Raw genomic sequence first — 26,723 nt, forward strand, 5'->3', positions numbered from 1 at the left:
TCCTAGTTATCTAAATAAATTAATGTACATATTCTTGATTGCATAACTGAATATTACAGCTAAAATTTGTTACTCAATGCCAGTGGCCTAAAAATATTCCCTCTTTGAAACATATTTATCTCATGAAATTAAGAGCTTGTAGCATGATATAGGGAAACTTGCTTTTAAAATTTATCATGCAAATGACCATTACCTACTTACTCTTTTAATCTGCATCACATCCATAATGACGTGATCCAAATCAATACAAGAAGAGATCGTGAAGGCAACAAAGAAACTGAAGAGTGTATTAAGTGCTTCATGTTTATTACTTCCAGAACCAAACTGAAGGAAAGGAAGACACCTGAATATATTCAGCACTAGGTCAGGGCAGATGATGCAAGCCATCAAGTAGGAAAAACCTCCAATCAGCCCATGAACAACTGTGTCTGTGGCTCTCAGGAGTGACCTAAAAGAAAATATGCAATATAATACAATTCCTCAGAAAAATTATTCATAGTCTACAATACAAGTCTCTGGAACGCAAATCAAAATGTTTGCCATACTTCTAAGTTATCATACCACTGTCCAGATGGTGCAGTGTCATAATTAGGAAATAGTGAAGTTGCAAAGTGATAGGGGTCAAAATTTGATACGGATGAAAAGTTATGAAGCATTTAGGCCATTACAACTCTATTTGTACTGCCTTTTACTGATAAAATATCCAGCCACAACCATTATGGGAGAGTTATAAATAAAAAATCAAACCAGTGAACTTAAGCTGGTATGTCTGAATGAACAATGAATTATATTTAATTTTATGATTCATAGTGTCAAATATGTACTTACCTAGGAGGAAGTCTCAGTACAAAATTTTCCACCACTATGTCCAGGGGCCATGCTGATATCAGGAGGCCAGTCCATGTTACCAGCAGCTGGCTCTTGGAAATCATGCTTCATCCAGCACTATACTGTTGCCCTTCGGTACATTTTCACACTGGATGCTGTTTCTCCTGTTGCTTGCAGTACTATGCTTACTGACCTGTGTGAAAGTGAGACTTGCATTCTTCCATCACATTCCCGGAATCAAAAGATGGGTCACAGGATTATAGAGGATCTCGTAATACAATTCACTTCAGAATCTGAAAAGCTGTCTTGCCACTTACAGCTACCACAAGGAACCAGCAGGATGTTGTTGTTGTCGCGATAATCCTTGGGATCCTATATCATTTACTGTTAACACAATCAGCTGTTAGTGAAGTAAGTAGAGCATTACTAGTATTTTACGGAAGCAACCAACATCAGGACCACTCATCATTAACTTTAGCCCTTCCACATCTCTAAAAAGTTTCTCGAAGTTCCTATAACTATGTTAAATTTCCTTGTGTTCTTTCATTTTTCTTAATAACTATCCAAACCATCGGTCAATGTTTGTAATCTTGTCAACAGGATTACATTTTTATTACGAAGATATTTCAGAATGTGTTCACTACTAGAGTATATGGCATTTTACACATCATGTGTCCTACTTCACGTAAAATAACATATTTGCGTTTAAATCCCTTCGCTCAAAATTTATATGAAAACGATTTGATATATTTTACTTAGTTTGATTTTGTTTTTACTTTGTATTTATTAATTATGGCATATATTGAATTGTATATATTTTTTTTTAACACAGTAGATATCAAATTAATGCGAGTAGTTTTATGCTGTTTGTTTTATAGTAAGGCTGTCTAGGCGGTGGCAGTGTGTTGTGTTTATCTTTGGTGAGGCGGTGAGGAACACAGGCCTGGTATTCTTTGTGGTGAGTACTGCTTCATATACTCCTCATTGGTGCATGTGTTAAGGGGATTATGGGCATAACCTTAGCCTATGAACTTCAGGGCACTGACTTTTTCTTCAGCGGTAAAATTTGACTTCTTTTCAAGTCGTGATCCACCCAATGAAGGGATCGGCAGTGAAATTAGTGAACTGAACGAATCATAACCTAACCTTGTCCTCATATGAAAACACTAGTGTTATCTCTATATTGTCCTGTGCTAGACTATAATGTGACTTACATTGTTGTAGTGGGGCTTAACGTCGGTCAGTTCGGTAGATCACATCATTTGGAGCATTTTTAATGATTACACCATGCGACACAAAATAACAGACAACTCAAACAAATTTTCAAAATTTATCTCAATTTCCTCGCCCTCGCCCTTACGACCCTGCGCTGGGTCAATCAGTACTGCGTGTGTTTTGCTATGTTGGTTTGCCGGTACTTTGACTGCATTACGTCGCCACAGTAACTAGTTCCGTGGCAGGTATTTTATTCACTATTGTATTATTGACTGATATTTGTGTTGCACTGGAAGCAAATTAATTGTCATATTAATATGTAATCAAATAAGGTTTTATGCATGACACATTTGCACTGCAAATTCAAATGGCCCGTGTAGTATAAAATTAATCCACATGTATTCCTCCATGAGGATATGAAAGGCAGCAGTGAGCTGCCACATCAGTTCTATCTTCATCATAGTGTCAGACAGGTGTATGGATTGTGATTTGGGTCTACTTGACTTTTTTCTGTGCTACAGTGGAAAAGCCAAAGATCTGTACATCTTAATTTTGTGAGTGCTTCTAAATCATACTTGTTAGCGTAGTGTGGTGGTATGATATTAGGTTAGATTAGTATCCATAGGGGGGCGTCCAGGGGGGATTGAAGCTCCCCTGGGGTAGTTTGTGTTGGGTTTGGTTAGGTTATGTTAGAATCCTCAAGGGGGGTCCATTGAGGCAAAGCCCCCAGCTAGTTTAGGTTAGGTTAGGTAATGTAAAAGCTTTAGCAACAGGCTTTGCCATCTTGTTTCTGCAAAAACTTCGTTTTATATATTACATTTATTTCTAAATTTGTAGTTTGGCTGTCAATTTACTTGGAATGGTGATATCTATGTACATGGTATGGGAAGGATTTAATGCCCTGAGTATGCTGTTTACTGAAATAATGATATATAATTACAATTATGATATGGTAACCAGCTTCAGATCAGGACAGAACAAAAAGTTTATACACTCACTTGTGAGCTGCACGTGGCCTTTCCCAATGCACTGAACTCCATTGAACTTTCCACAAATCATCATCTTTTTAAAACAATAGAACATTGTTTGTTTATATCAGTCAGAGGCCCTGATTTGGTTAGGAGTTAGTTACATATTAATTATGATGAGACATAGTTATCATATTAATTCATAACACATAAAAATGTATCAGAATTAGAGAGTTTTGTTTTGAAAATATATAACTTGTGTAATACTACTACTTTAAATGAAATAATTTACCTAATTTAGTACTTTTGTTGTTATATTGGTTTGGCAATCATGTTCTCAGAGGGCATAACCACAGTGATGTGGTCCTCATATTATACTCTTGTTTTTCCCACCTGTGTTCATACATTGGAGGTGTGTAGAATAAAGCTCATGTTATTTTTCAGTAATATCAAAATCTAGAAGCAATGTCTGAAGGTGAAGAATCTCCTGTACCCCTGAGTGGGGGTGGTGGTGGGACTGGCAATGGGACGGGCAGTGGAGGAGGAGAGCGTCAGTGGTATGCACCTATGGACACTGCGGGGGGTGAGGAAGACTCTCAGCCAGCCTCCCCAGGAAGCCCTGCCCCTGCAACTAATATTCACACCAGCAATGAATATATGGAATTGGATGAGCCAGAGATGTTGGACGAGAAGAAAGCTTTGCTGGAGGAGTTTGAAAGGAAGCGTCGTGCCAGGATGATCCACGTGACGACAGATGACAGTGAGGTGGGTCATAGTTTGTTTCTATCTGTAGTCCATTTCTGTGTCAATATATTTCTTTACTAGTGATTATACATGGTTGATTTACTTGAATGATGTAAAAAGATATGCATCATAGAACTTGGAAGTAGTGATGTCATGCATATACATACCTGATGTATTGTACCCATCCAAGAACACATACATAATCCATGTAACAAAATCTTATTCACTCATCCATCTGTATTTGTTAAGTAAATCTACATAAGTGTCATTATTTGTAGGGGTTAGGTTTTGCAAAACTCTTGCACTGGGAGATTCTGTTTATGTAATGTGATCCTAAGTATGCAGCAGTTATACAGTGTTATGTTCCATGACTCAGTTCTGATCTTTCTGCTCCTGCAATGTTAATCTTGGCACTTTTGCTGCATCACAATGCACTAAAGAGGTGGTGTCAGTCAAGTTGGGTGGTGGTGGAGTAGGTGTTAGATTGTCTTTGAGGAATTATAGTTCTCGATTGAAGTGTTGCCTTGTCTCCAGGCTGTGTCTATATCCATTGTAGCCTTTGATAAATCAGCAACCTATTTTAAAATGCATAAAAATGAATTTTCTCACATAGAATATCTGGCACATTTAGGTGCGTCAAACATGAAACCACACAATCAGAATCTACATATAACAAGAATTAGGTGTACTGTAAACCTACCCCAAAAATGAATTTCCTGAACCTGAAATCCAGGGATTGGGAAAGTCTTTTTTTCTCAGTAAGATCTGGTTCACACTGGTCCCTATTATGGATTCCATCTCTGTTCACCATCTAATAATGACATCACAAAAATGGAGTTCTTACTGAATGGAAGAGTTGACCGCTGTTTACCTTTATCCATTGTTTGTCAGCATGGCCAAGAGACCACTTCGAAAAGGAGCTTGCTGCTCACAGCTGACTAAGAGAGATCAGTGAGGAGGAGGAGAAGAGTCATTAATTGCACAGTAAAGAAATATAAGAAACTTTTACACACTGGTGAATCCTACATGGCACAATGGGGGCAGCAGTGTCTGCTGTATCAATGCATGTTGTGGTGGAGAGGGAGGTTACATTATTTCTGGTTGTCAGTTATCAATTCACTGTCATTACCATACCTTATGCATGGTTGGACTTTCCTGGGGTGAAACCAGAATCATGTGCTTCTGTTTACATAAATTTGTGGTGTTGCCACACTTCTTGCTGGAATCACAGTCACTCCTCTTTTTCAGTGAAGTGTAAAAAATGTATAATTTGCAGTATAGCATTATTACACTACAAAGGGGTGATTCAATAATTTTTATATCATGTACTTGAATATCATACCTAGAGCATCTAAAGTATCAATATGTGCAACGTTGTGATCATCTCCATACAAAGTTAAACTTAGTTCATCTTTTCTGTTTGATGGTGTCTGCTCAAACAGAGGCGGAAACAGAGCCCAGTTCCCAATACAGTTGCTCGAACAGGCATGGTGGTGACATCATTATTGGATGGTGAATGAAGACGGAATCCATAAGAATGGACCATTGTGAATCTGGCTTAAGACTTACTTTTTGAAGCACCAAATTCATCTTATCTGATGGGTTTAGCACCTTAAAATGTGTGAATCTTTATACAAATCCAGTTATCCACCGACTGGAAAACCTATTAATCTAAAGTACAGAGCAGTGGGTTATGCAGTGTTCACACTTCCTTAGCAGCAAGGTGCCCTTTCTGAACCAGTTAGTGTGCTGTCCTTTTACTCAAAATTAATACCTAAAGATGTACTGTGGAAATTACTTGATGAAGTGACACTTATACATGAAGGGATATATAGGTACACATAGCTTCTAAGGCTATAAAACACTTTTAGTTTGAATATGTGAGACTTTTTCTCTTATAGGTCAAGCAACAGCTAAGGCTGTTGGGTGAGCCTATCTGCTTGTTTGGTGAAGGTCCTGCTGATCGAAGGAATCGATTGAAGGAGTTACTGTCTCGCTTGGGGGAAGATGCCTTGAAAAAGACAGCAGCAGGGCAGCAGGAAAGAGAGACTACAGAACATGATCAGCAGCATCCAGAAGAAACCTGGTACCATGAAGGGCCAGAGTCCCTGAAAGAAGCACGGATGTTTCTTGTTAATTATTCCATAGCCCGTGCGAGAGCCAGGCTGAAGAGTGAGCATCTCAATTACCAAGTTCCAGAAGCAACACGTACTGCCAAGAGACAAGAAGTTCAAAACCGATTAAGATCTTTTGGTCTTTTGGGAAGTCAGAATGCTGATTCAAGACCAATCTCATACTGTAACTTTAGCCCAAATGGGAAATTTTTGGCAACAAGCTCATGGAGTGGACTTGTGAAGGTTTGGCAGGTACCACAGTGTGTCATAGAACACACTCTTAGGGGTCACAACTGTTATGTGGATAGTGTTGTGTGGCATCCTAGTGCAACAATATCCATGGAACCAAGTGCACTAAATCTGGTTTCAAGTGGACGTGATGGCAGTGTTCAATTGTGGAGTCTAAGTAGTGACGAACCTCTTGCTGAATTTCCAGTTTTTGAATCACGTGTCTCACGAGTTGGTTTTCATCCAAGTGGAAGATTTCTTGGTGCATGTGTTCATGACAACAGTTGGAGATTGTGGGACTTGGAGCTGCAAGAAGAGGTTTTATTCCAGGAAGGTCATTCAAAACCTGTTTATTGCATAGCATTTCAAAATGATGGGTCATTAGCAGCAACTGGAGGCATGGATTCATATGGGCGTGTTTGGGACCTCAGGACAGGTCGATGTATGATGTTTCTCTCAGGTCATCAGAATCCTGTGCTGGCCATTGATTGGTCACCTGATGGTTACCACATAGTGACTGGGAGTGAGGACAACACAGCTAGGATATGGGATGTGAGGCAGCGGCGATGCACATACACCATACCCTCACATACTGGTATTGTAACTGGTGTTAGATATGATCGAACAGGAGGCCAATACATTGTTACCTGTTCCTATGATGGCTCAGTGCGGCTGTGGTGTCATGGTTCCTTCCAGGCAATGCGTGCACTTGAAGGTCACGGACAGAAGGTGATGGGAGTTGACATTTCGCCAGTTGATGGCACTATTGCCACTTGCTCCTTTGATCGTACATTTAAGATTTGGGGTCCAGATTAAATTATTTTAACTAAGGGAAATAAAAGTGTGTGTGTGTGTGTGTGTGTATATATATATATATATATATATATATATATATATATATATATATATATATATATATATATATATATATATATATATATATATATATATATATATACACACCAGCCATATATATTTTGTAATAGTTGGTTGACAATATTTGTACTGAGAATGATGTTGCATAGTTTATTTTATTTTATTTATTTATTTATTTTTTATTTCATTTTGTTTTTTTCATGCTAGATGTGAGTGTTGAGCTTGCAGTATTGTACTTTAATTTTTTACTGATCAGTTTTTTATATTGTTCAGAAAATATATTTGTCTTTTATCATTTATATGTGAATGAAAATGATGGGTGGTGATCTTTCATTTCCAAAGTAAGAAACAAAAGTAAATCACTAGAAAATGAGATATGCTTTCTTAAACACAACTTTGTGTTATCACTTTAGGAAATTTGGATAATAGTTATTATGGTGGGTAGCCTTGTGTTACTGCATTTGCTGGTTATAGTAAAAGAAATATCTAAATTCGATGTATTATTATCATTATTATCACCAGTTATCACCTTTATTATTATCACCAAAAGATCACTAAGGATGGTGGAAATTCACTTATGGTAAGTTGTCTGTTTTGTTTGTGTGATGTGAGATTGCTTGCTGTCCTGCAGTGTTGGCAGCCATTGCTACAGATCCTTAAGTCAGGACAGGTGGCACACATCTTGCCTCAATGCATATTCCTATTTCTGATTTTTTTTTTCTCAGTGAGTATTGAGAAGAGTCACGCGGCTCTGTTTCCTATTTCTTTAGATGAAGAGGAGTCACGCCGTTCTCTCTTATTTCTTTAAAGTCCAACCTCCTACGATGTTGGAGAAAAGGATGATTTTCGGGTGGGGAAAGCTAAAATAGGGCTAAATACTGCCTCTTACCATCATAGAATGGATAGAGAACTGCTTACCGGTGCCGTTACAAAAGCGAAACAATTCCGCCTCCCACCAGTACTCCCCCACCGACACTCCACATGTAAACACCAGTTCGCTGTGACACGTGTGCGCCTGGTTCCTCCACAGGCAGCGTGAATGGGCAAGAACCAAGAATCCTTTCAGTAAATCGGACTGAGAACAATACCACTATCAGCACTTATATTGCAGTTTAAGGTAAATTTTCTTAAGTTGTTTATCATAAGGTTTTGTGATTTTTTTTTTCTCCCTCCTGTCAAGAACAACAATATTTAGGTTACGAAAACCCCATATAGTTTGCTGTCTTCTCATTACACTTTGTCATGTATGTCTTGGCGCTTAAATACTGTCAAATTATGATCAGTAAAATCTAATTAGTGTTTAAGTTCTGTCAAAAGTAACTTGCTAGTCAAGACAAGGCAGCTGTGGAGGACTTGCTATTGGCTCATGGCATAATTTGTAGAATTATACAACTTTGGTAAACATTTTAGGGAGTGTCACTCTAAGGTGCTCCATTTTGCCCTCAGCCACACATGGTACTCACTTGATTTGGCTGGCATTTCTTTTACAATGTTATATTCAATTAAGTTAACCTCTTAGTGTAATGAAGCTTGGCCTTCTGTCAAACCCAACCAAACTTAACAGTCACATCCACCTTCCTTATTTGCGATAGATTAATTTCTCACTGTTTTGTAAAGGAGAACATAGTTTTTTGTCTTAGTGATGACATTGGCAGCATGGTGGTGGAATTGACATATGGATATTGGGAAAAGGAGATGAGATAACCCTAGTTTGAGTTTAGATGGTATGGTAGAGTTAACTTGGAAATTGATGTTGCTGCCAAGGAAAAAGAATACCGGATGGAAACGAGGTTTCCTAATGTATACTTTGGTAAACTTCATAAAGATACCATGGACTGTTTGGATATTTATGCTGCCATATTGCATGATATTAGAGAAACATCAGAAATTTATCTAGATGGAGGAGAAGGTTCAAGTAATGCCAGAATGAGGATAAATGAGCTGACAGTGAGGTACCTTATGGTCCAGTCCATTAAGTATTTTCCTTCTAGACTGTGTGATCCATGTTCAATCCCCTGGTTATGTCCACCTCCCTCATTTGCTATAAATTAATTTCTCACTATTTTGCAATGGAGAATGTTCAGTAAGGACATCCATTCTCCCCAGAGCTCTGTAGGTGACTAATCAAAGCCCCACTTAACTTAACTTAATGTAACTGAAGGGAATGTTTCTCTTCCGCCAGGTCATAAGCCTAATTAAACTTAACATAGAGAATTAATTTTTTTAGTACCTTAATACTGTTTTTTACTGTATTTTTTTTTTTTTTTTATGTTGAATCAGTATGATAACCATTTCCTGATAAAACACTTATTGCAATATTAGGTGTGGCATGTGATGATTAGACCTGTGTCTTGTGGTGCTTTGCTTTACCCAGTGTTTTTACCTGTTGTGCTTCCTGAACCCAACAATGACAAGCATTTTTTATGTAGGAGGGACACTGGCCAAGGACAACAAAAGTCCAATAAAAAAAAATGTCCACTGAAATGCCAGTCCCATAAAAGGGTCCAAAGCGATAGTTAAAAATTGAAGGATAAGTGTCTTGAAACCTCCCTCTTGAAGGAATTCAAGTCATAGGAAGGTGGAAATACAGAACCAGGCAGGGAGTTCCAGAGTTTACCAGAGAAAGGGATGAATGATTGAGAATACTGGTTAACTCTTGCATTAGAGAGAGATGGACAGAATATGGGTGAGAAAAAGAAGAGTCTTGTGCAGTGAGGCCGCGGGAGGAGGGGAGGCATGCAGTTAGCAAGATCAGAAGAGCAGTTAGCATGAAAATAGCGGTAGAAGAGAGCTAGAGATGCAACATTGCGGCGATGAGAGAGAGGCTGAAGACAGTCAGTTAAAGGAGAGGAGTTGATGAGATGAAAAGCTTTTGATTCCACCCTGTCTAGAAGAGCAGTATGAGTGGAACCCCCCAGACACGTGAAGCATACTCCATACATGGATGGATAAGGCCCTTGTACAGAGTTAGCAGCTGGGGGGTGAGAAAAACTGACGGAGACGTTTCAGAACGCCTAATTTCATATGTATATATATAAAAGAAAAAATAGAAATAGAAGAAGTAAATAAATAAATAAATAAAGTAAACTAGATAAAATAAAAATAAGTAAATGAAAATAAGAATAGCAGATCATGAACAAAATGGAGTGCAAAGTGCATCATTTGTTGCAAGTTGTAAATGCTATGGTGAAAGCACCACTAATATTATCACATTTAATCTTCATATGAGAATTAAAGATATCCAAGGTGGTTAGCTAAGGGAACTTTAAATGCTTTTTAATTTGTTAAGGAGTCAAGATTTACAGGAGAGAGCTCCATAAACTAATATTCCTTATACTAAAGAAATGCTTCTTAATTTCAAGCCTAGGGCTAAGTTGAATTGGCAACCTTTAGTTACAGACAGTTAAAGATAATGGAATAATTCAGGCTTTTGTAGGAATTTGCTATATAAAATTTACCAGCACTTGACCATGCATGTGCCTCCCGAATCTGACCTTCACTGAAAACAATCCTGTGATGGAATCTTCTCTTTTAAGACCACCGATGCTCTTTGTCCAGCAGCATTGTATGGATTCTTGAGTTCTAATGTCACCAGCATCTAAGTGAACATTAAAGCTCTTGACCATAAGGGTGGGGGCTTTGCCTGAAACTACCATTTAAGCTTCATCTGTTTCTCAGAGATTACCTATCATGTGTCAGGATATATTCTTATTCTCATAAATCTTTTTTTCCATTTATTCAAGGAAGAATTTAAATTGAATGGCAGTTGAATCACATCTGTCAAAATGACAAGCATCAGACATCATAATGTATAATGTATGTACTTGTTTCAACATCTTGTACTGTTGGCTGCATCTCATAATCAAAGCAGACCTTCTCACCAGATTGTTTTAAATGAGTAAAAATAATTGAACCCAGTAGTATATTTTAGGGAGTAGAGGAAATTGATATGATTATTCTTAATTATTTGTTTGCTCCATGTACAATAGCTCAGAGCTTTCCATAAATTAGTGTCATTATCAGCTTATTTATTGTGACAATTTGTTTCAGATTACTGGACTTCAGAAAGTATATGCTCAGCAGTAGATGATGGGTGACCATAAGAATTATAATTAATAGAAATAAAGGACTTTAGCTCAAGAAAAGTAATTTTGATTAATCAATGAATCCACAAAGAAGTAATCCATCTAATGGGACAGGTCCTGCCAAGAATGGGCAAGGAATCCACAAAAAGAAAAGAAAAAGAAAATTCTTCCAGATAAATGATAATGCCATGAATTCACCCACAAAACACACTTCAGCAACCATGGAAAACCATGATGTGAACCAATCCCTTCATCCCAGGAAGAAAAGAAGAAATAAGAAGAAAAATACACCTGAAGGAGGTTCAGCAACACAAATAATTAAACCAGTTCTTATTGTGAAAAAGCCTGAAGACTATTCAGCTAATTGGAAGATGCTGAAGGAGGTATGTATAATGTTTTGTATATCAATAACTTATCTGGTGTAGGAGTTCTTGATCTCTTAAGGATTACTGGTTCCATTAATGGTCTCATGAAAACAGTTGATAGATACATGCTTGCACACATATAGAATAATTCTCCAACTATTTGGTTGCTAAATCTCTTAACATTTGAAGTTCACCTCAATATTTTGTAATATTCTACTACTACTGTACTTTCCACTTGACTGTATGTTCAGCAGCATGTCATATTGTACTTGACTGTTGTGAAACAATACATGTAATGTATGATCTTCATTATGCTGAATCAGTTTTAAAAGGTGAAATATAGATTATGTTTATAGTGTGTACCATAAATCCTGTGAAACCTGTCCCTATACTCTTTAGGGATTCACTGACCACAAGTCAAGCACATAATGGATACAGTTAATTGTTTCATAATATTGCCTCTCTTTGAACCTTCAGAAAGTCCTCAAAATCTTGTTGCAGTAACTTGATGTCATAATTTTTCTTTTAATTGGTTGCTATTTTTTCATATACATAGTAACTCTTACAAGTTGACCAAATATAAACTTTTGCTGGCTTGTGTAATGTCATAAAGTAATTTACTAAGAAATTTTATCTGATGCATGGGATCAGAATTAGTGTCTTCATGATCATTGCAAGAATAGTAGAATATATGACCTGCGTGGTCTTTACTGGCAGTCAATGTAATGATTGCTGAGATATAAGTTGCAAAATTTCTGTATTTAGATTAGGTATCTAAATATTTATGTGGTTTTATCTAATCAAGCACTCTATGTTAGGGTTTTGCTTTCTTTGTTCAAATTTTCATATCAGAACTGCACAAAATTAATGTCTGATTAGCAATGCATCTTCTTAGCTCCTCAACTTTTCAGCTCTTAACACTTGTCTAAAGTTGAGTGTAATTTTTTTCTGTTATGTAGCATTTCTGTGGGGAACAGTCTTCAGCTATCCCAGATAAGAGGATGGTGAACAGTTTAGCAGAATGTTTGTAGTTTACTTTTGGTTATACTCTGGCCAAAAGTATAAGAATCACAAGGTTTTGTAATAAGTTATGTATGTAATACACCAGGTATTCATTGAGGGTTACATTCTGCAAAAAAAGCTCGCATAACGAGAATTCACATATATTGAACGTATCATCCCATTAATTATAGGTGGTTATGTTACACGACCATTTTTGAGCCCTCTAAATATTTATTTCGGTACTGTTTCACAAAAATAAAGCACTAAAGCAATAGTAAAACACATCAGTAAAGATAAATTGTAAAATATAATATGGAAAGACATTGGAAATAAACAAGAGGCACTAAAGAAGCACAAAATAATTGTTTCAAACACCACAGAGCAAATAGAGCCTCTCATAACGGAGGTAAATGTGAGACTGATGTGCCTGTGGCTTTTGTGGGTTGTGTGTGGTGTGAGGAAAGCGTGGGAAAACATTTACACTCACCGCCCTCTAGTGGGAGTTGGTTACTGTACCTCACCAACCACTTGCACCACTGCTGCTTCTTACATAATAGAGAATTTTTCTTGCATATTGAGAATACTTGGCACATTTTGGTTAGTCGTATATGATAGAATTCACATATTTCGAACTCACATATATCACATACCTGGTGTATGGTGAAATTCCTGTCAAAATATGTGTAACCCTTTACTTTATTTTAGATTATAACTCAAGATGATCAGAAGACAGTAAAAGATAAAAGTAAATTTAGATACAGAAAACCAAAAGGTAAGATGCAGAAGATAAATGGAACAGAGAGTTCAAACAATAAAGTGGAAAATCAAGAGACCCCCAAGCAGGAAAAGGAAAAACTGGACATCTGGTTTGACAATGTTGACCCGATCCTTCTTGAAGAACATGCACCCAGTCAAGATACAGAGAAGCCAGGTATCAAAAGGAGTGATAAGAAATCTGGAAGTAAAACATTGGTTAAAGAAGACTCTTTTGAAGGGTAGGTGTTTGTTATTGTTCTGTAAGTTCTTCACAGTTATTTTAGAGGTCGCTGTGTAATGAAAAAAAAAAGGTTAGGAAGTGAGTGCACTGTATGAAGGTGGTATTTGTCATCTTGAAATTTAAATTGTTGTCTTTTTATATTCCCCTATACCTCTTAAAGACCTCTATCACATCCCGTCTGAACCTGCACCTCTCTAAGGAATGTAAATTAAAAGCTTCAATCTCCTTTCATAAGGAATACCCCTCATCCCCTGTATCCTTTTAATCATTCTCCTTTAATACTAATTCTATTAGGCCTATATCCTTCCTGTAATGAGAACCAGAACTGCACAGCATAATGAAGATGAGGTCTGACCAGTGCCAAATATAACTTTAATATTACTTTGGGACTTCTACCTTTAACACTCATAAAAATTAATCCTAATACCTCAGTTTGCTTTTATTTCTGGTCTCTATGCATCAGAGATGATCACAGATCATCAGCTAACTATAGTTTAAATCTTTGTAAATCTTTCTTGTTTTCTAAACTTACCAGAGCCTTGTTCTTTATTGTGTAAATACTGTCTTTATTTCTTATACTTATGCTAAGTACTTTATGTTTGTTAATATTAAACTGCACTTGGCACCTATCTGTCCATTCATTCATCCTATCTAAGTCTCTATGCTGGACAATGGCAGACAGGCTTAGGTTGGTTTTCTCTAGGAACTTATTTCAACTGCTTGGATCTTTAAATGATTAAAATGACTTGTAGGTAAAACAAAGCTATACTCTAAAGCAGTATCTTCTCTCCCTCTCAGTGTAACAAAATTTGTAGCAATGGATTGCGAAATGGTTGGTGTGGGAATGAATGGTAAAGATTCAATACTGGCCAGAGTATCCATTGTTAACCAACATGGGAAGGTGTTGTATGACAAGTTTGTGAAGCCGACTGAGGAAGTGGTGGATTATCGGACTGCAGTCTCTGGGATCAGGCCGCAGGACCTGGTGAATGGTATGTAGGCTCATATCCTTGTTTTTGTCAAGGTTTAATAGAATTTTCTGCAGTCAAATTCCAAGATTAATAAGTACACAGCTAAGCTGCCTTACAGTTAACCTTTCTAATATAAATTTGTAATCATTGTTTGGTATTGTAATTTATATACTTAACATCTTTATTGAATTATCTGTTATGTGTTGTCTATGTTATGTGAAGATTGATCCCCTTCCTCCATAGGCCAAGAGGCTAAGTTGTGTGAGGAAATGCTAGTGAATGTGAAATGTTAGTCAGTGAACTTGGGGAGCATGTTTTGCTTAAGGGGTCTCAGCAAGCATAAAAATGGGCTGGGACAAAATGACTCATTGGTATCTTAAGTGCATATTTCCTCCTCACTCACACCCATTGCAACAATGACCATTATTAATTACCAACGTCAGTATTTATTGTCTTTGTTGACACGTAATTGGCCTTTTTTTCTCGGCATGGAACACACTTTGTTTTTTCATGTTGTGGGTGTCTGTAGTGATAAGTGTGTGGCATACAAGTCACATTGATAACATTCAATCGTAGATGCTCACGTGTAAGACTTGAATGGTGTCAGTTCAAAAACATGAAACATGCAGAACCTTATATGAAAATTTGTTTAGGGAGGCAGTGAGGAATTGGGGTGTTCACCATGGTCTGAGTTGCCTGTGATCACAGACTTGGTATACATTCCCACAATTCTCTGGAGATGCACATTTTAAAACTGCCTCTCATGATACATCTTGATGTACTCTATATGCATCCAAGAAAACATTAATCCTAAGTATTCAAGCTAACAGTATCCATGGGATCTGATCATGTACACTCTACAGAATAGTTATTCTAAGCTAAATACATGCAGTCACACACATGTGTGTGTCTGCATTTAACAATTTAGTGCTCTCTGTTGCAGCTGTAATAAAATTGTTTAGGTAAAGGTAACACTGAAATAATAGATGTTATATAGTTGATAAATTTAGACTAATTTAGAAAACACAAAATAATTCTTTACATATGTTGTGTGAGGGAATGTGCTCCATACTTTTATATAAAAGTTTGAGTGTAAATAAATTCAGTTCAATTCAATTCACACACACACACACACACACACACACACACACACACACACACACACACACACACACACACACACACACACACACACACACACACACACCATTCAGCCCTGTCAGTCCCTGGTAGAAAAAAATGCATTGTGTATTTCCATATTTGTGTATCAGTTTGACTTTTTAACATAGATGAAATTATAATCTCCTTTTCTGCCTTATTTCAGGATACAATTTTTCTGTTGTCCAGAAAGAAGTCTCAGACCTGATTGAAGGGCACATTCTTGTGGGTCACGCAATACACAATGACCTGCGCACATTGTACCTCAGCCATCCACGCTCCAACATCAGAGACACATCCAAGTATGCATCTAATTATCATCATATTTCTTTCTTTAGCTGATACCTGAAGTTAATGTACATAAATATCTACTGTTTTTGCATTATTTTAGGTCTGTGTAGTGTACTTTTTTGGAATTTTCTCTCTCTCTCTCTCTCTCTCTCTCTCTCTCTCTCTCTCTCTCTCTCTCTCTCTCTCTCTCTCTCTCTCTCTCTCTCTCTCTCTCTCTCTCTCTCTCTCTCTCTCTCTCTCTCTCTCTTTTTTTTTTTTTTTTTTAAACAAATATTTACATATTTCTCCTCCTCCTCCTCCTCCTCCTCCTCCTCCTAGAGCCATTTAAATATAGTGGATGAACTTTCAAGAATATGCACAGCTCCCTCATGACTAGAAAGTATTGTTTGTTTTTTCTTCAGTTACACACCTATTTATAGTGTTTAATGTTTCATTTACAGATATAAAGGCTTTAAACGTCTGTTTGGAGGCAGGACTCCCAGTCTGAAGAAGTTGGTAGAACAGCTCCTAGGTATCCAGATACAGGAAGGAGAACACAATTCTGTAAGATTTGATAACTGTATCTTTGTGTATAATTGTTGAGGAATGATTAACTCTATTAGCCTAGAATTAGTGATTCTTGGTTTTTATCTAGGTTAGCATATACTCTATCCAGTTACTTACCATTTCTTTTGGGCAAATCACTAAATGATAATTCTCAGAATTGTGTGGAAGATAAAAGCTGCTTTGTCTCATATGGCAGATGGAGAAGACTGCATGGCAGAACATGGCTATCTTTACATCTAAGTTTGCATATATGAGTAGTTCTGTGGGAGAGCAAACTAGGCACTTTTTTTTTACAGTTTCTGGCTGCTGCTGTGGTTGACTGCTGGTCATTTTGTCACCATTTGAGATGTTTGGATTCTTGTCCCAAAGAGTTGTTAATTGCCTAGTTTTACAAATTGTCATTGGGCCATGAAGGCATGGTCATTGTGTAGGATTTTCAACTCTATAATTTCAGTGGGGAAAGAATCCAATTCGCCATGTGAGGAAGAAAGCCTTGGTCTGTCAATTGTGTATGAAATTAGAGTTTTGTGGGAAGTGGTGTCTGGATTGTTCTCTCATGGAGTTTCTCACAGATGATTACACACAAACACACACACACACACACACACACACACACACACACACACACACACACACACACACACACACACACACACACACACACACACACACACACACACACACACACACACACACACACACACACACTCACTCACTCACTCACTCAGAAAATAAAGATCATGACTTTTCTTTCCAGGAATAAAATAGAGGAGTGGGTTCATAGTCTCTTTGCACTGTCGCTTTTAGGTGGCTTTTATAATGCACCAGGGATATGGTAGTAATATTTTTACAATAAGGCAGCAGACTTCCCCAGCATGTGAAAATGGGGAAACATTATAAATAATAAAGAAATTAACTGGAAAACATCTAAAATGTATTACTCTTCATTGGCTGTCATAAGAACCTCTTTAAGCAAAGGTCTCACTTGATTCCATCCATACTTATAAACCTCATCCATGTACAGTAAAGTTCCCTCATAGTGACCTTTCTCGTGTACACTAACACTGTTCTCATTTCATAGGGAACTTTTCTCTTACATCTTCAATATCTACTTCCATATTGCATATCCATCTTGTCATTTCACCTTTATTCATTCCATCTTGGTAGCTGAGCCATTCCAGGATGCAACATGTTAGTACTTCCTCCACTCCCTAATAATTTCTCTCTCCCATTAAGAAGTGTGCTACGTGTTTCATATGCGCTTTTGTTGGTCTCACCATCTACCACTTTCACAACTTTGACACATTGTAGAGAATTCCATTCTACTACTGCAAAAGTACATGTAGTTATAGTAACTTTTTTATTTATTTTATTTTATTTTATTTTTTTTATAGCTTTAACACTAACTTTGCAAAACTTTCTGAAGATGAGGATAGCATGTACATACCTTCTTTCAGAAGAAATCATTTTAAATGCTAAATGTTAACCTTGCTCTGTGCTTACCTTATATATTACTTACTGTATTATCACTATATGAGACCTCACTTTCCCCCAGGTTCAAGATGCCCAGGCAGCCATGCGCCTCTACACCATGCACCGGAGGGAGTGGGAAAAGTCATGCCCAAATAAGTACAAAAAAAGACACTTGATAAGGAAAGACATGGCCTCAGCCAAGAATAAAGAACAGTCATCGGAAGCTCCTTCAGGTAATTAAGGCTCGTGCTGAAAAATAAAAAAAAGAATTTCCGGACTATAGGAAGAAGATTAGAAATCAAGTAAAAATCTAGATAATTTATATTGGTTATTACACATTGCTTCATATAAGAGTGATTGTTACATAACTGAGAGATGTAGCTGGTTTTCATCCATTAAACTCCACAAAAGGTTCAGTTTTTTACTCAGTATTTGTTAATTATGAATATGGTTGTATTGAAATTAAATTGATTCATAAAAGTATATTATGCATGTATATGGGTATACTTTTGATATATGTGCATTTGTTATTGTTAAAAATAAAAAAGGAAGTTTGGATACATGCTAAAAACTTAATAAAAGGACTGAAATGTAAAGATGTTTTGATAATTGGATGTGAGCAAATGGTATATGTGTATATTGCTATTTTAATATTGGTAGTGCACACTGCATAAAAAGTGGGTAAACATGCACTCCTGTCTACAATGGATGGTGTCATTATACTGAGACCACTATTAACATATGGATGTGAATGTTGTGTGTTGACAACAAAACACTGAAGCAAGGTGCAGGCAGCAGAAATGAGGATGGTCCAACTTGTCAATGGAGTGACAGCAAGACAGGCTAAGGAATGATGATATAAGGAAAGAACTGGAAATGGAATACAGTATATACTCAAATCTGTCACAAGAAGCCAGCTAAGATGGTACAGTCATGTAATGAGAATGGGTGAGAACAGAACAACTCTGAAGTACTACAGGTGGACTCTAGCCAGCAAAAGATCCACTGGAAGATCACAAAAATGATGGAGAGACACAATACATGAAGCTGTGTTTGTCCAAAGGGAGTTACTGGAACATATTGAGGAGTTGCATATGGAGGGGAATGGAGAGCATTCTTGAAGCACCACAACTGACAGGAGAAACCCAATGTGGTGTATGGTGGGAAGGTGAGGTGTCATTCATAGTTAATTTTGCAATGTGCAGATTCTTTTGGGCATTTAACTCATAGTATATAAGGTCACTCAAAATAACTATTTTGATTTATTTATTTCAAACACCATAATCTTAATTTTTTAGATTCATATTTAACTTCCATTTTATCTTGTTTTATATTGAGTATTACATGCTTTCATATACATTTGTGATCTGCTAGAACAATAACAGGAAGTGCCCACTTTCTCATTTAGTCACATAAACATTACTCGTGACACATTACTGATGGGACAACATTCAGCCTGCCAGAAGACAATCTACTATCATCTCCATGTTACAAAGGATGAATAGCATGCCCTTCATCCTCACTGAAGACTGCTGGGATTCATTCAATGAGTAAAGATGAGTTACCAAGAAGTTCATTCTTAGCTCATTTGATGTGTGTATATGTTATCCATCACCACAGCTTTACTAGGGTAGATCCTATTGCTTAGTATTTGAAAGATCAGACACCAAACCTAATGCCCAGAACTGATACATATGTACTGTATAGTCTTATAACTGAAATATTTATGTGTGAATGAATGAAATGATTAATTGACTTACATTTTATTAATATACAGTTTATACATATATATTTTTGAGATAAAAAGTTTAAACTAAATGGAAATATACATGAATATGAACATAATTTATTTTATATGGAACACTTAAACTACGTCCAGATTCCCCATATGCTCATTAAACTAAGATATTACATAGAATTGCCAAAACTTGTTATGGGTAACTTTGTTAAGGCTCATTAATATTTAGATCACTGTAGGTAGATTCAATAATTCAATAAATAAATGACGTACATTTGATATGTGGATCATGCCAAATAACTCATAGCTAACATGACTTAGCTACATGTACTTTGTTTGTAGTGGATATATAAACAGCATATCACAACTAGGTATCCATAACATGAACACTTGATATAATGGTAGTGGTGACACAGCATACACACAGATACTAGTCATGTATATGTAACAAGGTGATATGACTTCACCTTGTACTCAGAAGCCATGAGAAAGACAGCAATGGCAATCTTTTAAGAAGTTGAAAATTTCAGAAGTCCCTGTACTTCATAATATGCACTGAAATAAGATTCATGGGTTATCACAACAGCACCAAGAGGAGTTTGATCCACCCAAGTTGGATCACTAGTAAAATTGATATAAAATAGTAATTACAATAGACTCACCACATAAAATACATCAGTTTGGTACAGTATGCTGGAAAAGTGATGACACTCAGTCTTGAGTAACTTTGATTTATATCTCAGTTTTTTGCTTTGGCGATGTAAATCCATCATTTGTAAGTGGTCAAGTATTTTGGTATATATTCTTTATGAAACGAGTTTAGAAATCACATTTGAGTCAGTACTACATACTTTCTTTGATTATATTCAAAGCACTAAAGAAATATTATGTAGAAATTCTCTGATAATTTTAAGGATCTAGCCAGAGTTGGGAATAGTTTTTGAAACTTTTACTTGACATACTGATAAAATTTTGATTAATACTCACAATACTTCTATTATGTTGCTGTAAATTGTCACAATGTAGTAATAGTTGCCATGGCAATAATTCCACAATTCCTTCATAGTAAAACACAATACTGAAACCACTGATTATTAGTCACACCATGTTATGTTTACAGACCAAATTTCAAAACTCGGTTTTTAAATCAACCAGGATACATATTGATTAGGGTAAGTATTTGGCTTATAAGGAGATTACCTAAGTTGTGGATGACCAGGGTTGTTCCATGACAAATATCAACACTTTAATATCAGGTAGTTTTTACACTCATCCCATCATATTTTTTCTGATTGTACTGTACTTTATCATGGCAATATGAATATAAGTAATGATGCTATCTATGACATGACTTATTATGTAGATCATACTATCACTTGAGATCCACTATCCCATTTTTTTGTTCAAGTTATGAAACAATTTGCGAACAAATTCACAAAGTCACAATAAAATTTTTAATGCTAATACACTTTGCCATCAATTATAATGAAGTAGGCAGGAAAAGGGAATAGCTTTCTAAGACATGAAGGTAACTATAGGATTGTGGAATGATCCAACATTTTAAAGTGAGAAAGCAGAGACAGCAGCTAATAGAAATGTAATTATAGGTATAGAGAATAACATATTAGTGGCTCTGAAGCCATTCAAGAATAGCCAGCTTTTGCACTCATGAACCTGAATTATGATAAAAAACATTGTATAGTTATGTCACTAATGGAAATTTGATCAACAAATTAATGGTATAGGACTCACAAGTTTCATGGAGCCCTTTAAAATTAACATTTTGTATTGTGTTTTCTAATAGCTGCCAATTTTGAGACATTAAGCTGTAACACTGAGCATTTCTAATATGCTATGGGAATAATATATTTGATGCTTATCCCTAGTTTATACACTACTGGCCACCCAGTCTCAATACTGCATGGAGGATGCTTCATTTTTGCTACCAGAGTAGTGCTTAGTACACATAACAGCTACAGTCTAAAATACTTATGCAGTACACTACCTAGATAGTCTTTAGTCTTAAGTATAGCAGGTAGTTGTAAAGGAAGTTCAGTTTTCCCTTGATGCAATAGGTGGCAGACATGTTACAGTTGAATTCTCTGTGGGGGATGAGCAGCTGAACATGGTAATTCCTGCAGGTTTGGAAGAAGGTTTTAGTAAGTCGTTTATAAACATTTCAGCAGTTTAGAGAGATGCAGAGAGTTGGCACTTGAGGCACAGCTAAATGTGTTGTATGGAACATTCTGGCTGGGTACGAGAGTTCTCGGTCCACTTATAGTACTGAGGTAATGGCCGAAAATTTCATCATATGCTTAATTATTTATTGTGACAAAATATAACTATACTTTGTGAACTTCTAACAATAAATTTGTTGTAATTACTACATAATACAAAACTAGGCTTCTCTTTGGTATACTGTGTCATGGGATATCTTGGTGTCCAATGTCAAACTTGATTATTGAATGTTACACAAATTTACATTTGCAAATGTTGAGAATTATTTTGATGAGGCAGCTCTTGTTAGTTTATTCACTGCATTGTGTAGCAGTGTGCAGTTGTGTCATGGGCATGGATTTATGTTGGTTATGTTATGAATGAATGTACCACATAACAGCTTGTCATTCACCAGAACACAGCCCACTATTCATTGCATTGTGCTGTAGTGCTCGTGCTTCTTACCAGAAATAGTTTGCACTGTGCTTGGAGTGCAGTGTAAATACTGTGCCTTGCTTTCCAACATTTCCCTACGTGGTGCATATGCTACAGTGCTGCACTTGTTAGTGTGCTGTGGTGCCTAGGAAATATACAATGTCATTTTGTGGATTCTGCAGTGAAACAGAGTGCCATATTATTAATTATAGTGCTTTGCTACTTACTGTGCATGTGCTTCATTATAGATACATTACTGATGAGAGTTTTAGTGCTTGCAGAATGATTGTGCTTCCTCTTACAATGTGCACTGTGCTCTTTAAGGTGTAACTGTCTTTGAGTTACATTCAGTGCCCTTCTAGTGTGCTGTGCACTGTGCTGTGCACTGTGCTGTGCTAATGTGACTATGATTGAGTTGCATGTAGTGTGCATTTTTAGTGCTGTGCTTTGTAGTGTAGTGCTAAGAAGTGTTCATACTATACTGTGTGGTGTAATTGTGCTTCAGTGCAGTGCAGCTATTCAAGTCTTGTCAGTGCCTTACTGATACAAGATGTGCATTCTTCTGTGCATCTTGTGCTTCTTTTTATGTGCATGATTGCATTAAGTTAGTGCTCAGTGCTCCCTGTGCTCTCCAGTGTTTTAAGTTAATGGGCAGTGGTGTGCCGTGCATTCCAGTGCTGGGCTGCTTGATGCAATGATCAGTGTTTTGTGGTGTTCATGGTGTTATCTTTGTGAATAATGCTTATTTCTTGATTTTCAGGACAAATACTTCGAGTTGAAGAGCTGTTGGGTCCAGTAAATTACACCATAAGACATATATCCAAACAATCAGATACGTGAACAGAAACATGATAGCAAATATCTGAATTGTCACTATGAATGAGGAAATAATCTGTAATATGATCATCACATTTTAACTACTGAGCATTAATACTACAGCTGCAAGTGCTTCAGTCATCTCTCTCCATGGACTGCTCTTCAGGTATGTACCTATACGGCATGTTAATTAGCTTTTTATTTACAGCCAATTATCACAGCTTTAGTTTCAGAAAATTAATAGGATTTCATCAAAAAATATATATATATATGTATATATATTTTTTTTATCTAACCAATATATTCACTGGGGGAGAGTCGATAAAGCATGTGACTGCAATATCTGGTGCCCCTACTCTGGTCCTCTGAATGAACAGGTAGTAATTCACGACTCCTCCTGAGGGGATGCGGGAGTCCTGTGCGAGACATCCCTTTAATTCCATTCCACTCCTATCAGCAATTACCCAGGAAAGATACTTCTTTATCCCACGGAGAACAGTGGCTACCTCAGTTACTGTTTTCACGCTCCATCTTCCACCCGCCCTGGTGTTGCGCTGAGCGAGGCTGGGAGCAGAGGGGCGAGGTGGGGGCCGTGCGTGAAGTGGCGGGGGGCGTGACGGTGATGGGAAGAATGTCTAGGTTGTTGGCAGAGGAACACGGGGCGGGAGTCACTCCTACGTAGTTGATGCAGCCGCTGTCACTCTCAGATCGCTTGAGCTCGCGGATTATCTGGTCGTGTTCGTCCAGCAGGCGCTCCAGCTCCGTCAGCCGCGCTGCTGCCTCCGTCTGCCGAAAGAAAGAAAACCAGTTAATACGATCGTAATAACGCATGACAAAACTATCCTAAAGTAGTTTCTGTGATTGATCAGCTTGTATACTGGTGGTATATGTGATAATTGCTGCCTGAAGGAACCTAAGACCAGGTATTGCGGCCACGCACGTCAGAGTGACCCTCTAAAGCCTGTTCTCGTTTGTTGTCCGCATTGTTAATGTATGTAACTTGGCAAAAAATAGTCACAATGCTTTTGTCTCAAACATCAAAATGCATTTCTGGATTTCCAGGAGGAAAATGGTCGTTACTGAAGGAACGCCGCGAGGCTCATAACTCATCTTTAATAAGAGGGGTCGGGAAGGGCCGCTGTTCGGCTTAGTTGTGGAGTTTCCCCGTCCTGATAGAGTGAAGCGGGAAGTCCGCTCGTGGCAGCAACAACCATGGAAATTCCTGGCCGTCGAAACTTATCCTTATCATGTCACACACACACACACACACACACACACACACACACACACACACACCAGTATTCTCAATCATTCATCCCTTTCTCTGGTAAACTCTAGAACTCCCTGCCTGCTTCTGTATTTCCTCCTTCCTATGACTTGAACTCCTTCAAGAGGGAGGTTTCAAGACACTTAACCTTCAATTTTCGATGATTCTCTTGATGCCTCTTTTGGGACTGGCGCCTCAGTGGGATATTTTTTTTTCTCTGATTTTGTTTCCCTTGGCCAGTGACTCTCTTACATAAAACACACACACGCACACACACACACACGAACATGAGAACTTCACAACTACCAGGTCACAAACACCAATAGGAATATTAATAGATAACTAACATCATCGTTAATATATTATGGAGGTGTGACTTAAAACATGATTTTGACTAAGTCATAAGGGTTCCAGTCACACGTCGCACGACAGAGTATATTAACAGTGTTAATTTTGTGCTTGTTACAGTGCATGTGACCTTGTAATTCTAAAGCTATCATTATGTTAACCAAGATCTGATTATTTTGTGCATCTCATACCCATACATTTTATTTATTTCATTTATTTACTTTCATTCCGGATAGGGCAGTGCGACATTTTTTCTTTATTTTCTGTTCTTTTTCTAGAATATAAAGTTTTGTATTAGAAAAGTCCAGAGGAAGTAGGAGGACCTGTTTCTTAAACTTTTCCAATTTTACCAAGAACACATCTCTAGGTATAGACTTTACGTTGGTCCTCGGTAAGTGGCGCTTAGTCCCGTGCCGCCTGCCTGGCCACGGCTCCCACGCTCGTGTCCGCTGCTCAGCCTCGCCAATTTTCCACCAAGTCGCCACTTTATCATATCTTTCAATCTATATCCATCAGGGTTTTCAGCCACCTCCTCTCCTCCACCCTCCCGCCATGATCTTTTCTATAAAGGAAGGTACCTCCGTATCAGCATCCATCTCCACATATAAAACTGGCAGCACTGCCGACATGTGTGTTAGTAGCACATACGTTTTCGGTGCTAACATCACTACACTTTTTCAGTCTTAAGTATGACATAAGACTAAAAACAAACTCTTACCAAAATCTGAAGCGTTTCACTTAAAACCTAAAAAAAAGCTTCCCGTTTTCTCCTTTGTAAAAAAAAAAAAAAGCATCGTGAATGAACAACGAATCAAGATCATCTCTTCCTAAAGATGACTTAAATCTCATAATCATACCCATACTCATTGAGAAAAAAATAAATGAAATAAAATAAAATAAATAAATAATAATAACAAGAATTCATTTCTGCCCTCGCCCTGATCTTTCTCGTTTCGTCAGAGTTCAGAAAAGTGAAGTCCATCGCCATGACAACGTTTAACGATAATAATGGCAGTGCAACCCCTTCTCTGATACAACAATACTCGACAGAAGCAGCGACTCCAGCACCGTTCTTGTTCATTGGCCTGGTAGCGTAGATATGCGTATGAACTTGCCGATAGAAAACTGTGTGTGTGTGTGTTTGTGTGTTTACCTTTTTGTACGTCTATAGAAACAATTGTTAATGTTACTGTTTGCCATATTCTATTATCACGAAAAGTATGTAATGAAGAAAAAAACTGTGACTTCATAGTTGCAGAAGTAATGCAAATGTTCTAATTTCCTTTATGTTCAGTTTCTCTGCCAGGAGAAGGGGAAATCGGTTATGCTGTTCGCTTTTGGTCTTCTATTGCGAAACTTCCACCGGCGGATTCTCCATCAACTTACCGAAGGGATTAATGCTTTGTAGGCGAGTGGGACCTGTTCCTTCCGGGCACAGCGCAACAGTCTGCCTCTCACGGGATTTCAGTAGTATAACATGTCAGAGTTGGTTATTTGTTATGTTTCGCATCGGAAACTCCACAAAATCTCTCTCTCTCTCTCTCTCTCTCTCTCTCTCTCTCTCTCTCTCTCTCTCTCTCTCTCTCTCTCTCTCTCTCTCTCTCGTAACCTTGAAAAGAAAGTTTCAGTCCGAGTACTTTTGTTTATTTTTCTCTCTAAATCTTGTATTTTCTTCGCCTTAGAACGTGAATATATAAACAGTAGGAATATATAAACTATAAACTTGTACATTCATCTGTGAGTAAACAATATAAAAGTTTCATTTCGAATTCAGGCTTTCAGTGCATATATATATATATATATATATATATATATATATATATATATATATATATATATATATATATATATATATATATATATATATATATATATATATATATATATATACACACTAAAGCGCATTAACATGGGAAATAAAATGGGAAAAATGCTGGACTTAATTGTGAAGAGTGGCAGGATATTTTTAATACCATAAATTAGTTGCAAATCTACACGTGTGACAACTGAAAATTCTCCTCACTTGATATAAATCACATTT

The 26,723-nt window shown here is 37.2% G+C and overlaps 2 protein-coding genes across 3 annotated transcripts in view; one reads left to right on the forward strand and one right to left on the reverse strand.

Moving 5' to 3' along the window:
* Positions 1 to 1,648: 1,648 nt before the first annotated feature.
* LOC135107918 (RNA exonuclease 4-like) lies at positions 1,649 to 18,457 on the forward strand. Of its 2 annotated transcripts, XM_064018301.1 has the most exons (7): positions 7,900 to 8,090; positions 11,024 to 11,441; positions 13,131 to 13,420; positions 14,221 to 14,414; positions 15,718 to 15,853; positions 16,283 to 16,385; positions 17,944 to 18,457. In XM_064018301.1, the coding sequence occupies exons 2-7, from the start codon at positions 11,136 to 11,138 to the stop codon at positions 18,100 to 18,102; spliced, it is 1,188 nt and encodes a 395-aa protein (XP_063874371.1). In that variant the 5' UTR covers positions 7,900 to 8,090; positions 11,024 to 11,135; the 3' UTR covers positions 18,103 to 18,457. The 2 variants fall into 2 exon arrangements, 1 of the variants encoding a protein (XP_063874371.1); XR_010272051.1 differs by lacking the exons at positions 13,131 to 13,420; positions 14,221 to 14,414; positions 15,718 to 15,853; positions 16,283 to 16,385; positions 17,944 to 18,457 and adding exons at positions 1,649 to 1,786; positions 3,456 to 3,776 and having other exon boundaries at positions 5,657 to 8,090; positions 11,024 to 11,325.
* A 1,155-nt stretch (positions 18,458 to 19,612) lies between these two features.
* LOC135107919 (uncharacterized) overlaps positions 19,613 to 26,723 on the reverse strand; it is a 64,390-nt gene continuing 57,279 nt past the window's right edge. The window contains exon 2 of the mRNA XM_064018302.1: positions 19,613 to 23,853. Within this exon, the coding sequence (XP_063874372.1) occupies positions 23,575 to 23,853 (279 nt within the window). The 3' untranslated portion in view covers positions 19,613 to 23,574. The remainder of the gene's footprint in view (positions 23,854 to 26,723) is intronic.

This window comes from Scylla paramamosain, chromosome 16 (assembly GCF_035594125.1).
Source record: "Scylla paramamosain isolate STU-SP2022 chromosome 16, ASM3559412v1, whole genome shotgun sequence".
In the NCBI taxonomy this organism is placed as follows: Eukaryota; Metazoa; Arthropoda; class Malacostraca; order Decapoda; family Portunidae; genus Scylla; species Scylla paramamosain.

Bases quoted from the DNA above. Each gene is read 5' to 3' on its own strand.
- LOC135107918 (XM_064018301.1), top strand. From the start codon at position 11,136: ATGAATCCACAAAGAAGTAATCCATCTAATGGGACAGGTCCTGCCAAG. The intron at 11,442-13,130 runs GTATGTATAATG...ACTTTATTTTAG, and splicing joins ATTGGAAGATGCTGAAGGAG to ATTATAACTCAAGATGATCA. The intron at 14,415-15,717 runs GTATGTAGGCTC...GCCTTATTTCAG, and splicing joins GCCGCAGGACCTGGTGAATG to GATACAATTTTTCTGTTGTC.